At 42.2% G+C, this 15,282-nt stretch overlaps 1 protein-coding gene across 1 annotated transcript in view; it reads left to right on the top strand.

Annotated features, from left to right (window-relative positions):
- The first annotated feature begins 4,627 nt into the window (after positions 1–4,627).
- The window catches only part of c5h9orf85 (chromosome 5 C9orf85 homolog), a 28,203-nt gene continuing 17,548 nt past the window's right edge, over positions 4,628–15,282 (top strand). The window contains exons 1-2 of the mRNA XM_063047657.1: positions 4,628–4,787; positions 5,987–6,093. Coding sequence (XP_062903727.1) covers positions 4,644–4,787; positions 5,987–6,093 — 251 coding nt within the window. The 5' untranslated portion in view covers positions 4,628–4,643. The remainder of the gene's footprint in view (positions 4,788–5,986; positions 6,094–15,282) is intronic.

The raw sequence follows: 15,282 nt of genomic DNA, 5'->3' as shown, positions 1-15,282 counted from the left end.
TCTTCCCCTCTGCCATCCGATTCCTAAATGGACATTGAACCCTTGAACACTACCTCACTTTTTTTTGATATATAGTATTTCTGTTTTTTGCACAGTTTTTAATCTATTCAATATACGTATACTGTATAAAGTATACTGAATAAGACTTTATTATTATTATTATTCTATATTATGTATTGCATCGAACTGCTGGTACTAAGTTACAAATTTCACGTCACATGCCAGTGATAATAAACCTGATTCTGACCTCCCTCCCCTTTCTCGATCCCTGTCTATATCTCTGGAGACAGCTTATCCACTGATGTCTATTATAAACCCACTGACCCTCACAGCTACCTGGACTATACCTCTTCCCACCTGTTTCTTGTAAAAGTGCCCTCCTGTCTCTCAATCCCTCCACCTGCACCACATCTGCTCTCAGTTGACGCTATTCATTCCGGAACAAAGGAGATGTCCTCCTTCTTAAAAGAAAGTTGCTTCCCTTCCTCCACTATCTACGCTGCCCTCAACCACATCTCTTCCATTTCATGCACATCTGCTCTCACCCCATCCTCCCCCCACTCCCACCCCACTTCCTGCTTTCCTCAGCAATCACTCCCTACGTGACTTCCATGTCCATTAGTCCCTCCCCACTGATCTCCCTCCTGGCACTTATCTTTGTAAGCAAAACAAGTGCTACAGCTGCCCCTACACCATCTCCCTCACTACGATTCAGGTCCCCAAACTTCCAGCTGAGTCAACACTTCACCTGAGTCTTTTGGGGCCAGATATTGTTTCTGGTGCTCCCGATGTTGCCTCTTGTATATTGGTGACACCTGACGTAGATTGGGAGACTGCTTCGCGAGTACCCACACTCCATCTGCCAGAAAAAGAGCGATCTCCCAGTGGCCACCCATTTTAATTCCACTTCCCATTCCCATTCCGACATATCCATCTATGGCCTCCTCTACTGCTGCGATGAGGCCACACTCTGGTTGGGGGAGCAACAACTTATATTCTGTTTGGGTAGCCTCCATCCTAATGGCATGAATGTTGATTTCTCAAACTTCTGCTAATACCCCTCCCTTCTCAATTCTCCATTCCCATTTCCCTCTCACCTTACCTCTTTGCCTGCCCATCGCCTCGCTCTGGTGCCCCTCTTCTTTTTTCTTTCCTCCATGGCCTTCTGTCATCTCCTATTAGATTCCCCCTTCTCCAGCCCTATAGCTCTTTCACCAATCTACTTTTACTTCCCAGCTCTTTACTCCACCCCTCCCCCACCCCCAGGTTTCACCTATCACCTCATGTTTCTCCCTCCCCTCCCCACCCTTTTACTCTGAATTCTCATCTTTTTTCTCCAATCCTGCTGAAGGGTCTCAGCTTGAAATATTGACAGTACTCTTTTCCATAGATGCTGCCTGGCCTGCTGAGTTCCTCTAGCATTGTGTGTGTGTGTGTGTGTGTGTGTGTGTGTTACTTGGATTTCCAGCTCTTCAGATTTTCTCTTGTTTGTGATCTACCTTTTCAAGCAGCTTTTTGTCTCCTACTTGAAGTTCATGCAATAATCTTAATGCACACAAGTAGATTCTGGTACTTTATACTCACAAAAGCATAAAAACCAAGCCACATATCGCAAGTTACTGCCTGATTAACACATCAGAAACTTTCTCAGAAATGTTGTCTACAAAACCTGTAGTAATTGGACCTCTGCGTTCATCACTTTCACGATTCCTTTGAGCAGCATTGTCCTTCAGGCAATGGTTCATGGTGTACAGCATGGAGACAGCTGTGGCATCATTCAGTACCTTTCTTACTTCACTTTCAGTTGACACTATTGTAGGGGATGTGGCATGCAAGTGGCAGATGCATTTCTAATCAAGTTGTAGTTATCTCAACCACTCACGTCCCCACAGGAATTATCTTTTCTCCAGTAGAAGTTCCTACTTTCAGTTTAGTATCTTTGAAATGTCTCTCAAACTCATTTTGTGGAATGACTGAAATAAATGAGCAAGTGTCCAAATCCATTTGAATTAACTTCCAGTTCATTTCTGATATAAGCCATATCAATTGTCTATTGTTAGTTATCACTTTATAAATCTCAAGGCTACCCAGCCCAGTGCCATTCTCATCATTATCAGATTTTTCATAAATAGCATGCAGATTAGTGCATTTTTGAAACTGCAACTTGACTTTTTATCTTTTTCTCTTCCCTATGTAGTCCATTTGTTTTCATCTGCCTAATACACTCCTTGAGTGTGTCCTAATTTATTGCATTTTCTGCAAGTCTCACTTTTAACTCTGCATTGATCCCTGCCACAATAGTAACACCATTTGTTCAGTCAGTCCTGCTTCTGTTTAGACGTTACAATTTTGTTCACGCTCACTTTCATTCTTGACAACAAGTTAATTGCTTCTCTGTCTGCAGTTTCCATTGATACAGTTATTTCAACTGCTCTTTTACATGTAAGTTGTGCTTCAGTTAGGAGCCATTTTTGAATATTTTCTTGTAAGATTCCACAAACTAAACAATCTCTCAGTGTATCATTAAGCCCATCACTGCACTCACAATACTCAGACAATCTCTTCAATTCAATCATGTACACTGAAATGGATTATTCTTCCTTTCGATTCCACGTATGAAATCTAAAACGTTCTGCAATGGTTTAAGTTCTAAATATTTCTGCACTACTTTCACAATACCAGCAAAGCTAATTTCTGCTGGTTTGGTTGCAGCACTTAAACTTCAAAGCAAACAATATATCTTTAAATCCAATTCACTTGTTTCTCATTGGCTATTTTATTTGCTTCAAAGTACTGCTCAATTTGCTCATTATGCAAAATCCAGCTAAGTTTGTGGATCAAATGTGTCAATATTTCCAATGTAGCCAGCATTTCTGTTTTTTTATGATTATTATCACCTGGTACTCACAGTTTATTAACCTGTGAATTATCCTGCCTTTTTAAAAACTCGAACATCTTTTTGTGAAGAAAACATGTTGCTCCGAAGAAAAAAAAAGTCCTGCGATTTTACTTTTAAACTTGACTGCTTCGCTACACTTTATTTTAAGTTGAACATCTTGCTAGCTTCAACAGGTAATCGTCTTGGGTACATTTTTTTAAAAATACCTCATTGCCACTGTTATGTTTCATAACTCCAAAGTATTAAACCAATTAAGACATAGCCATAGTCATAGTCATACTTTATTGATCCCGGGGGAAACTGGTTTTCGTTACAGTTGCACTATAAATAATAAATAGTAATAGAACCATAAATAGTTAAATAGTAATATGTAAATTATGAAATAAGTCCAGGACCAGCCTATCGGCTCAGGGTGTCTGACCCTCCAAGGGAGGAGTTGTAAAGTTTGATGGCCACAGGCAGGAATGACTTCCTATGACGCTCTGTGTTGCATCTCGGTGGAATGAGTCTCTGGCTGAATGTACTCCTGTGCCCACCCAGTACATTATGTAGTGGATGGGAGACATTGTCCAAGATGGCATGCAACTTAGACAGCATCCTCTTTTCAGACACCACCGTGAGAGTCCAGTTCCATCCCCACAACATCACTGGCCTTACGAATGAGTTTGTTGATTCTGTTGGTGTCTGCTACTCTCAGCCTGCTGCCCCAGCACACAACGGCAAACATGACAGCACTGGCCACCACAGACTCGTAGAGCATCCTCAGCATCGTCCGGCAGACGTCCAAAATGCGCGTCTAACTTAGTTTTGACTTTAAGCAAGGAGCGCACGTATCACAAGGCAGCGTGATAACATATGCCATTTACGTAATTTTACATATAACCCGCATTACGTAAACAACAAAGAATGCTGAATCAAACAATATTACTCAAATATTTCTGACATATTAAATACACACCCTCCATACCCACGTTCTCCCTCTCCTTCTCCCCTACCTAACTCCATCTGCCCATCATTTCTCCCCCCACATCTGATTCCAGTTTGTCACCTAACAGTCCCATCTTTCCCTCTCACCTCCATGTACAGGTTATCTTCCCTCTCCACTCTCAATCCAGATGCAGGGTCAAGGGTTGAAACATCGACATTCCTTTGTCTGCAAAAATGCTGCTTGACCTTTTGAGTTTTTCCTGCTGTTTATTTTATGTCTGGATCTAGGCCTGGCCAAGATGCCTTTCAGAAATCCAGGAAGTGGACTTTTATTGGGTCAACTACCTGCGCCCCCCCCCCCCACCATCCCCTTTCAGCAATTCATCTGCGCTGTGCCTGGCTGATCTTGGAAATGAAGCCTTTGGTGTTCAGTCTCACTTGAAATTGGACATCTAGGGGTGGAGTGCACCTTGAACAGAAAGGATAGACTTTTAATTTATTTGTTATGAATACGTTTTAAAAAAGTTTCTTTTAATAAGAATTACCCTCCTCTGGGGAGCGCTTTAGATGTATCTGGTAAGCAACACAACGGAGAAGGTGGTTTGCACAAACTCAGTAAGCTTCATGTGAAAGGTAACGGGGTCAGCCAGCGAACGCCTACTTTTGCTTTGGTTGGATGTATTTCGATGATTGACGTCCTTGTCAGCCTGTCGGACGTCTATGAGAACGGCCAATCGGGGCAAAGATCGCTTCATTTTCGGGTTGCCATGTGATTTCTGTTCGTCAACTTCCGGGTTATTGCGGCTGTTGGTTGTGCATGTGGTTTGGTAAATATATTTGTATTAAAGATTCAGGTATTATGAGCTGTGAACGGGGAAATGTTGCAAGGAAGCGAGCGCAAAAGCACCAAAATGTCACTGTGTTTAAAAATGACAAGTATGACAAAAGTAATAAGACGAAGGTAAGTTTAAACGCAAACAACAGGAATTCTGCAGATGCTGGAAATTCAAGCAACATACATCAAAGTTGCTGGTGAACGCAGCAGGCCAGGCAGCATCTATAGGAAGAGGCGCAGTCGACGTTTCAGGCCGAGACCCTTCCTGACGAAGGGTCTCGGCCTGAAACGTCGACTGCGCCTCTTCCTATAGATGCTGCCTGGCCTGCTGTGTTCACCAGCAACTTTGATGTATGTTGCTTAGACGAAGGTAAGTAATCACCGCGATTGAATCGATGTCTGGTTTTGTAAAGTTGATCTATTCCAGGTTAACATTTATTATTTTTAAATACTACAACAATTAGAATTCTGAGATTTCTGCCAAAACAAATGAGGAAAGTGTTTTCAAAGGCCTCGGTAACCAGCTGCTTGTGTTTATGATAGATGAATCCGTGAGAAGTAAATACCCACATTGAGAAGGTAGCGGTATTGGGTTTAGTTGTTTTGGATGGAGAGGTTTACAGGTATATGAAGAAAGAACTGAGAAATGAAATTAAATTAATTAAATACCGCGCTTAAAGATGCTTCGGACCGATTTGTATCCTGTACCTGTATCCATTTGACCCACTTCTTATGGATCAACAGTAGAGCTGCTCTTGCTCCATCACTTCTCCCCCTACCTTATACTGGTAACCTTCCCACTTTCTTTCCAGTCCTAATGAAAGATCTTGACTGAAGTGTTGACTGTCCATTTCATTTCCCTCCATATCTGCTGTTTGCCCTGCTTAATTCTTCCAGCACCTGCAGCTCCTCTTCTGTCTCAATTGTATCCTCACTGTAATTTTCTCAACATATTCTGCTGTTCAACTGCACTAGAGAGCACCCTGTAGTTCCTTAACATTTGCATCCTGCAGTTAATATTTGTACTTCTCCCTACGAAGCTATAATTAAGTTTCATTTGCCCACCCCACCAGCTTTTCTTTGTGTCTTTGAAGTATTCACCAAATTGTATTTATGCCTCTCACCTAAATACAAATGTATTTCCTTCAGATATGTTGTTGAACAGTTCACCGTTTTAAATATCTCTCAACAGTTAACATTTTCCTCCCTTGTCTTTAAGGTAGAGAGATTTATCTTATTGAAACCCTAATAGTTACTACCTTGTGATTCTGAAGCTATCACTGTAATTGCTGTAACATTAACACATAATGTTTTCTCTTTCCCAGAGGCTGAATGCTATCGTACATACAGGTGTATGCATACGATGTAAGGAAGTGTTGGAATGGAAAATAAAATATGGCAAGTATAAGCCACTTAGTCAGCCTCGGAAATGGTAAGTTAAAAGAGTCTTTCTAATAAAACTTTAAAATCTATGTTAAAAAAATCCTCTCCAATTGTGTGGGTCCTTAACATAACAAAAGAAGGACCTCTAGGAAATGCGTAACAGTGATGGTTAAACAAATTTTAACATCAAGCCGTGCAGACAATGTTTAGGCAGGTTGTCAAAAGCTTCATCAAAGAGCAAAGAGGTAAGTCACAGCCAGCATGGATACAGTCCCTTAGGCTGACTGATTCCATGGCAACCATGCCATCTGCACAGCTATTCCCAATTCCTTGCATTTGGCCCATGTACGTGCTGCCTCTGCATGTACCAATCTAAGTACCTGCCTCAACCACTTCTTCTGGTAGCTCATTTCATTTAATCACCACCCTCTAGTTGAATATAAAAACTGCCCCTCGGGTCCCTTTTTAAAAACTTTCCCCTCTCATTCTAACTCTATGCCCTCTAGCTTTGGATTCCCTTACCTAGGTAAAAGACACCTTATCAATGCCTTTCATAATTTTGAAAAACCTTCTCTAAGGTCTCCCTCAATCTGCTACATTCTAAGGAAGAAAGACCTAGCATCATTAACCTCCCCCTACAACTTGGGCACTCTAGTCCTAGCAATATCCTCAAATCTCTTCCTCCTCTTTTGCCACTTAACCCCCATCTGTCTTATAATAGGGTGGCAAAAACTGGACAGTACCCTGAGTTAGTCCTCACCATCCACTTTTACAACTGCAATATGATGTCCCAGCTCCTATCATCAGTACCCTGCATGACGCTGCTTTCAATAAATTATGTATTTGTAGTTTAAGGTCCCTCTGTTCCGTTCCATTCCCTAGTGCCCTACCATTCATAGTTGAAGCCCTGCACTGTTTTGACTTTTCCAAATGCATCACCTCAAGTTTTATCTGTATTGAAATCCATTTGCCACTTGTCAGCCCACTTTACTAACTGATTAATCTGTGTAATTTATGATCATCTTAACTATCAACAAAAGTTCCTAATTTTGTGTCATCTGCAAACTTATTGAAGAAGACTTGTGCATTCACATCCAAATAATTTGTATATAACAGGTGTCCTAACACTGACCCTTGTGGCATTCTGCTAGTTACCAGCCTGCATTCCAAGAAACAATCTTAAATCACCATCCTCTGCTTCCTACTTACAAGACAATTTTTCATCCTTGTAACTATCTCTGCCTGGATTTATAGAACTTAACCTTCCATCCTAACCTTAATAAAGACTTCGCAAAAGTCCAAACAGAAAACAACCACTGCCTTACCCTCACCTATTGGTTACCCCTTCAAAGGACACTGTCAGTGGTTTGTCAAATACAACTTCCCACGCACAAAACCATGCTGATTTCTCCTTATCAGGGTCTGTTGATTCAATTGTTGTTAAATTTAAAGCCCTCAATTTCCTCCAGCCCTTCCCTACTACAGACGTCAGGCAGACTGGCCTGTAGTTCTCTGACTTGTCCTTGCTGCCCTTCTTAAACAATGGAACAACCTAAGCCACATTCCATTCTTCAGTAATATCCCTGGCGGCTGACACTGAAGCAAGCACTTACTGCAGTATCTTCTTTAGCCTTAAAGTCCAAGGATGTACTTTGGCCAGGGCCTGGGGATTTATCCATCTTAATGCACTATACGGCTACAAATACTTCCTCCTTGTAATGTGAATATCCTCCAAAACATCACCATTTGTTTTCCTTACCTTGAACAATCGTGTTTTTCTCCCCTGTTAACACTGAGGAGAGTTCTGAGCATTCTCCTGTGGCTGAAGACATAGGGCCTTGATGATAATCTCTAATGGGACCTCCTCCCTCTTTATCTGCTCTTTTATTCTTAATATAGTTATAGAACCTCTTGAGAACCTGCAGAAGCTCTTAACTCTACCTGCCAGATCCATTTCACACCCGCTTTGCCTTTACTGGTTTTCCTGTTAATAGTAATCTTAATCTTGTTATAGTCTTCAAGGGATTCACTTGTTTCTGACCTCCTAAACCCAATATATGCCTCCTTTTTTCTTGAACAGAGTCTGAATATCCCTCATCTGGCAAGGTTCCCTGATCTCGCCATGTTTAACCTTTACCCTAATAAATGTGTTTCTTGTGGACTCTTGATATCACACTTTTAAAAGCCTCCCACTTGCTGTTCATCCCTTTCTCTTCAAACTTAATTAGAATCAGAATTCCGATATCCCAGTGATATTAAAATGGATTCTGAAATATGTTGTGAAATTGTTTTGCAGCAGTACATTGCAATACATGATATAAAAAACTGTAAATTATATTAAGATATCTTTTATATAGTATGTTAAATAAGAGTGCAAAGTGAGAGGGGGAAGAATACTGAGGTAGTGTTCATGAGTTCATTGTCTGTTTAGAAATTGGATGACAGAGGGGAAGAAGCTGTTCCTAACACATTGAGTGTGCATCTTCAGGTTCCTGTTACAGAGGAGGTACAGAGGTTTTGGAGCTTGTTGATTAGAACTGATAGTATGATTGTGTTGAATGCTGACCTGTAATCAATAAGCAGCAGCCTGATGTAGGTATTACTGTTGTCCAGGAGCATATGCTGTAGACTTATTGTGGCAATAGTCAAATTCCAGCAGGTCCACGTCCTTGCTTACTACTACTACGACTCAGGCCTAGGGGGCCAATGTCGAACACGGGTCCTTGCTTAGATAGGAGTTAATTCTACCCATGACCAAACTCTTCAATCTCGCAAAGCACTTCATCACAGTAGACATGATTGCCATTGGGCAATAATCGTTATGGAAGCTCAACCTCCTCTTGGGTGCTAATATAATTGTCTTTTGAAAGCTGTTGGGAACCTCCAACTGCTGCAGCGAGAGGTTGAATATGTCCTTGAATACTTCTGCCAGTTCACACAGGTTTTCAGTGCCCTACCAGGTACACCATCAGGACGTGATGCTTTGTGAGGGTTCACCTTCTTGGAAAAATGCTCTGACGTCTGCCTTCAAGACAGCGATCACTGGGTCACGAGATGTACAGGGATTTGTACAGGTGTAGTTTTAACCCCCCTTTCAAAGCGTGCATAAAAAGTGTTGAGCTCAGCTGGGAGTGAAGCATCACAGCCATTTATGATGGTAGGTTTCACCTTGTAGAAAGTAATGGCCTGCTGATGTAGATTCAATTAACTTAAATAAGAATTGGGTTTTTTTTATTGCTTTTAAAATAGCCTTCCGTAGGTCATACTTGGACTTGTATAGTTCTGGATCACTGATTTTTGAACACCAAAGATCTAGCTCTCAGCAGACAACAAATCTCCTGGGTCATCTCTGGTCATGGTTTTTGGTTTGGGTATGTCCGATATGTTCTCGAAGGCAAACCCTCATCCACACAGGTCTTGATTAAGTTGGTGACAACTGTGGCATATTCATTCAGACTCAAAGATGAATCCCTGAATATTGTCCAGTCCAGCAACTTGAAGTAGTCCTGCAAGCGCTCCTCTGCTTCCCTTGACCATACCTTCTTGGTACTCACCACTGGTGCTGCAGTCTTTAGCCCCTGCCTATATGCTGGCAGTAGAAGTACAGCTAGACACTTGGACTTTCCAAAGTGAGGGCGTGGCATGGCACGGTAAGCATCCTAGATGGTGGTGTAACAGTGGTCAAGTGTGTTGCCTCCTCTGGTTCCACAGATGATACAGTATGTTGGTGGTAGTTGTTCAAAGACTTCTTCAAGCTGGCTTGGTTGAAATCCTCTGCAATAAAAGGAAAGACATCAGGGTGCACTGTTTCGTGTCTGATGATTAATATTCCGCTCCTCCGGTGCCTGCCTGACGTTGGCCCAAGGTGAAATGTATACCGCTACTGGATGATGGTGGAAACCCCCTCAGCAGATAAAAATGATGACATTTGACTGCTAGGTGTTCCAGGTCGTGTGAGCAGAACTGGGGCAGAACCACCACATTTGTGTGCCATATCCTCTACCTTTAAAAGCCTCGATTGACCTGTCTTTATAGTAAATGGTGAAACCATCGGGCTGGAGCGCTGCTTTGGAAATGACAGCATGAGTCTTTGTTCCATGAAATAAAGGACACAGCAGTCCTTGGTGTTCCTCTGGTACTGCAATCTTGCTCTGGGGTTTTCAGTTTTATTTCCCAGAGACTGTACAATGTCAGGATAGTCGGCAATGGGGGGGGGGGGGTGGCGCGGGTCTAAAGCCTCTGCATTTCAATCATGTCTGTAGACTGGCGCGACGTACCCAGTTCCATTTTCTTAAAGGGGAACTGTACATGTGACCAGAATCTACTATCCGGGATCTGCTTATTTTCAGAATCGATACCTTTTTTTTTTAAAAAAAAGGCATTTTAAAACGATGTTGCTTTCGGAAGTACCCATGGCCGTACTGGATTTCAGTTGCGGTAGTCCTAAATGGGAATATTTGATGATTCCTAACGGAGCTGCACGCAGGGAGTCCCCAGTTGTCAGTGCCATCTTCAGCAACCCTATTGAAGATGTAGCCAGCGAGCACTGTGAGGGTCATGTTTTTTGACTTCTCCGGTGTGTTCAACACCATTCACCCTGCTCTGCTGGGGAGAAGCTGACAGCGATGCAGGTGGATGCTTCCCTGATATCATGGATTCTTGATTACCTGACTGGCAGACCACAACACGTGTGCTTGCAACACTGTGTGTCCGACAGAGTGATCAGCAGCACTGGGGCTCCACAGGGGACTGTCTTGTCTCCCTTTCTCTTCACCATTTACACCTCGGACTTCAACTACTGCACAGAGTCTTGTCATCTTCAGAAGTTTTAGGATGACTCTGCCATAGTTGGATGCATCGGCAAGGGAGATGAGGCTGAGTACAGGGCTACGGTAGGAAACTTTGTCACATGGTGTGAGCAGAATTATCTGCAGCTTAATGTGAAAAAGACTAAGGAGCTGGTGGTAGACCTGAGGAGAGCTAAGGTACCGGTGACCCCTGTTTCCATCCAGGGGGTCAGTGTGGACATGGTGGAGGATTACAAATACCTGGGGATACGAATTGACAATAAACTGGACTGGTCAAAGAACACTGAGGCTGTCTACAAGAAGGGTCAGAGCCGTCTCTATTTCCTGAGGAGACTGAAGTCCTTTAACATTTGCCGGACGATGCTGAGGATGTTCTACGAGTCTGTGGTGGCCAGTGCTATCATGTTTGCTGTTGTGTGCTGGGGCAGCAGGCTGAGGGTAGCAGACACCAACAGAATCAACAAACTCATTCATAAGGCCAGAGATGTTGTGGGGATGGAACTAGGCTCTCTCACGGTGGTGTCTGAAAAGAGGATGCTGTCTAAGTTGCATGCCATCTTGGTCAATGTCTCCCATCCACTACATAATGTACTGGATGGGCACAGGAGTACATTCAGCCAGAGACTCATTCCACCGAGATGCAACACAGAGTGTCATAGGAAGTCATTCCTGCCTGTGGCCATCAAACTTTACAACTCCTCCATTGGAGGGTCAGACATCCTGAGCCAATAGGCTGGTCCTCGACTTATTTCATAATTTACTGGCATAATTTAGATACTACTATTTAACTATTTATGGTTCTATTACTATTTATTATTTATGGAGCAACTATAACAAAAACCAATTTCCCCCAGGATTAATAAAGTATGACTATGTATCACACCCTGTTGATATGGACAGGAAACTTCCATGAACAATGTTGTGCTGACTTACTCAAAATCAATTTAACCCTTCCCTCCCACAACTCTCCATTATTTTTCTTTCATATGTGTGCCTGTCTAAAAGATTCTTCAATGTCCCTAATGTATCTCCCTCTTCCACCACCTCCAGTGTGTTCCATGCACACACCACTCTGTTTGTAAAGTAAAAATTCTACTTCCTATACTTTTCTCCAAAAAGTCCTCGTTAGCTAAAAAAAAATTCCTCCTTACCTCTGTTCTAAAAGGTTGCCCCTTAATAAAAAGGTTGTGCCCTCTAGTTCTGGATACTCCCACCACAGGAAACACCCTCTCCACATCCACCCTATCAAGTCCTTTCAACATGGGTAGGTTTCAATGAGTTCCCCACGCATTCTTCTAAATTCCAGTGAGTACAGGCCCAAAGCTGCCAAACGCTCCTCGTATGTTAACCCCTTCATTCCTGGAATCATCCTCGTGAGCCTCCTCTGGACTCTCTCCAGTGACAACACGTCCTTTCTGAGATTATGGGACTCAAAACTGTTGACAATACTCCAAGTGCAGCCTGACTAGTGTCTTATAAAGACTCTGCATTATCTTGCTTTTATGTTCTATTCCCCTTGAAATAAATGGCAGCATTGCATTTGCCTTCTTTATCACAGACTCAGCCTATAAATTAACCTTCTGGGAGTCTTGCACAAGAACTCCGAAGTCCTTCTGCACCTCTAACCTTCTCCCCATTTAGATAATGGTCTGCACTATTGTTCCTTTTACCAAACTGCATTATCATAAATTTCCCTAGACTGTATTCCATCTGCTACTTTTTTGCCCATTCTTCCAATTTGTCTAAGTCCTGCTGCAATTGCATTGCTTCCTCAGCACTACCTACCCCTTCGCTTATCTTTGTATCATCCGCAAACTTTGCCACAAAGCCATCAATTCCATTAACCAAATCATTGACAATCAGTGTGAAAAGTAGCAGTCCCAATACTGACCCCTGAGGAACACCACAAGTCACTGGCAGGCAACCAGAAAAGGCCCCTTTTATTCCCAGTCGCTGCCCCCTGCCTGTCAACCATTCCTCTATCCATGCCAGTATCTTACATATAATGCCTTGGATTTTATCTTGTCAAGCAGCCTCATGTGGCACCTTATCAAATGCACCTTCTGAAAATCCAAGTAAATGACATCCACTGCCTCTCCTTTGTCCATCCTGCTTGTAACTTCCTGAAAGAACTCTTAACAGATGTGTCAGGCAAGATTTCCCTTTACAGAAACCATGCTGATTTTGGCTCATTTTATCATTCATCTCCAAGTACCCTGAAAACTCATCCTTAATAATAGACTTCAACACTTTCCCAACCACTGAGGTTAGGCTAACTGGCCTATAACTGCCTTTTTTGTCTTCCTCCCTTCTTAAAGGGTGCAGTGACATTTGCAATATTACAGTCCTCCAGGACCATGCCAGGATCAAGTGATTCTTGAAAGATCTTGACCAATGCATCCATTATCTCTTCAGTAACCTCTCTCAGGACTCCGGAATGTAGTCCATCTTGTCCACCTTAGGACCTTTCAGTTTTTCCTTTGTAATAGCAATGGCTCTCACTCCTGCTCTGTTACACTCACGGGCCTCCGAGCACACTGCCAGTGTCTTCCACGGTGAAGACAGATGCAAAGTACTCATTACGTTCATCTACCATTTCTTTGTCCCCCATCACTACCTTGCCAGCATCATTTTTCAATGATCCAATATCAACTCTCACCTTTTGCTCTTTATATAACTTCCTTTATTTCATTTTGATACTGATACATGTTACTTGTGCTTCTCCCTCTCAAACTGCAGTATGAATTCAATCATATTATGATCGCTGCCTCTGAAGGGTTCCTTTACAGTAGCTCCCTAATAAGATCTGTGTTATTACACAACACCCAGTCTAAGATATCCTTTCCCTGAGTAGGCTCAAGCACAGGCTGCTCTAAAAAGCCATCTCATAGGCATTCAACAAATTTCCTCTCTTGCGATCTGACACTATCCTGATTTCCCCAATCCCCTTGCATATTGAAGTCCCCCATTACAATTGTGTCATTAGCCTTATTATATGCCTTTTTCAGCTTCCTTTGCAATCTGAACCCTACACCTTAGCTACTATTTGGAAGCCTATATATATTTCCCATAATGGTTTACTTACCCTTACAGTTTCTGAACTCTACCCACAAAGATTCAACATTCTCTGACCGTATATTACCTCTTTCTAAAGATGAAATTCCATCTCTTACCAACAGAGCCACACTACTGCCTATGCCTTCCAGCCTGTCCTTTTGATACAAAGTATATCCTTTGATGTTAAGCTCCCAACTATGGCCTTCTCTCAGCCATGACTCAGTACAGGTATGCGTTGCTTAACGTCCATGATACGTTCTGTGAAATCGGACATTAAGTGATTTGGACATTGTGCGAACACCATACTATATACTTAGCAAACCTATATGGAGTACTGTAGTGTACCTGTATTGACTAAATAGCCAAGAACTTACACTAAAATTGTTAACTGTACATAACGCTATAATTTTTTTATTTCATTTTAAACTTCTTAATTTTTTTTCACTTTCTTTGCCTATATCACAAAATTTATCAATATCATAGTCTGGTCCTGCTTTTTCTTTAAGCATTTCGAACAAGCTCTGTGCCTTAGCAGTGGTCGTCAATGTGCTGAGAGGGATTCTCTTTTGTGTTCAGTCCTCCATCTATGTCATTAGCAATTTCTCCATATCCGATTATACAGTGGCATGCAAAAGTTTGGGCACCCCTGGTCAAAATTTCTGTTACTGTGAATAGCTAAGTGAGTAAAAGATGACCTGATTTCCAAAAGGCATAAAGTTAAAGCGGACACATTTCTTTAATATCTTAAGCAAGATTACTTTTTTATTTCCATCTTATACAGTTTCAAAATAACAAAAAAGGAAAAGGGCCCATAGCAAAAGTTTGGGCACCCTGCATAGTCAGTACTTAGTAACACCCCCTTTGGCAAGTATCACAGCTTGTAAACACTTTCTGTAGCCAGCTAAGAGTCTTTCAATTCTTGCTTGGGGGATTTTTGCCCATTCTTTCTTGCAAAAGGCTTCTAGTTCTGTGAGATTCTTGGGCTGTCTTGCATGCACTGCTGTTTTAAAATCTATCTACAGATTTTCGATGATGTTTAGGTCAGGGGACTGTGAGGGCCATGGCAAAACCTTCAGCTTGCGCCTCTTGAGGTAGTCCATTGTGGATTTTGAGGTGTGTTTAGGATCATTATCCTTTTGTCGAAGCCATCCTCTTTTCATCTTCGGCTTTTTTGCTTCCAGAATTTGCTGGTATTTAATTGAATTCATTCTTCCCTCTACCAGTGATATGTTCCCTGTGCCACTGGCTGCAACACAAGCCCAAAGCATGATTGATCCACCCCTGTGCTTAACAGTTAGAGAGGTGTTCTTTTCATGAAATTCTGCATCCTTTTTTCTCCAAGCATACCTTTGCTCACTGCGGCCAAGAAGTTC

Source organism: Mobula hypostoma, chromosome 5 (genome assembly GCF_963921235.1).
Source record: "Mobula hypostoma chromosome 5, sMobHyp1.1, whole genome shotgun sequence".
Classification (NCBI taxonomy): domain Eukaryota; kingdom Metazoa; phylum Chordata; class Chondrichthyes; order Myliobatiformes; family Myliobatidae; genus Mobula; species Mobula hypostoma.
Note: the sequence above shows the minus strand (reverse complement) of the source record. Positions and strands in the feature narration are given on the sequence as shown.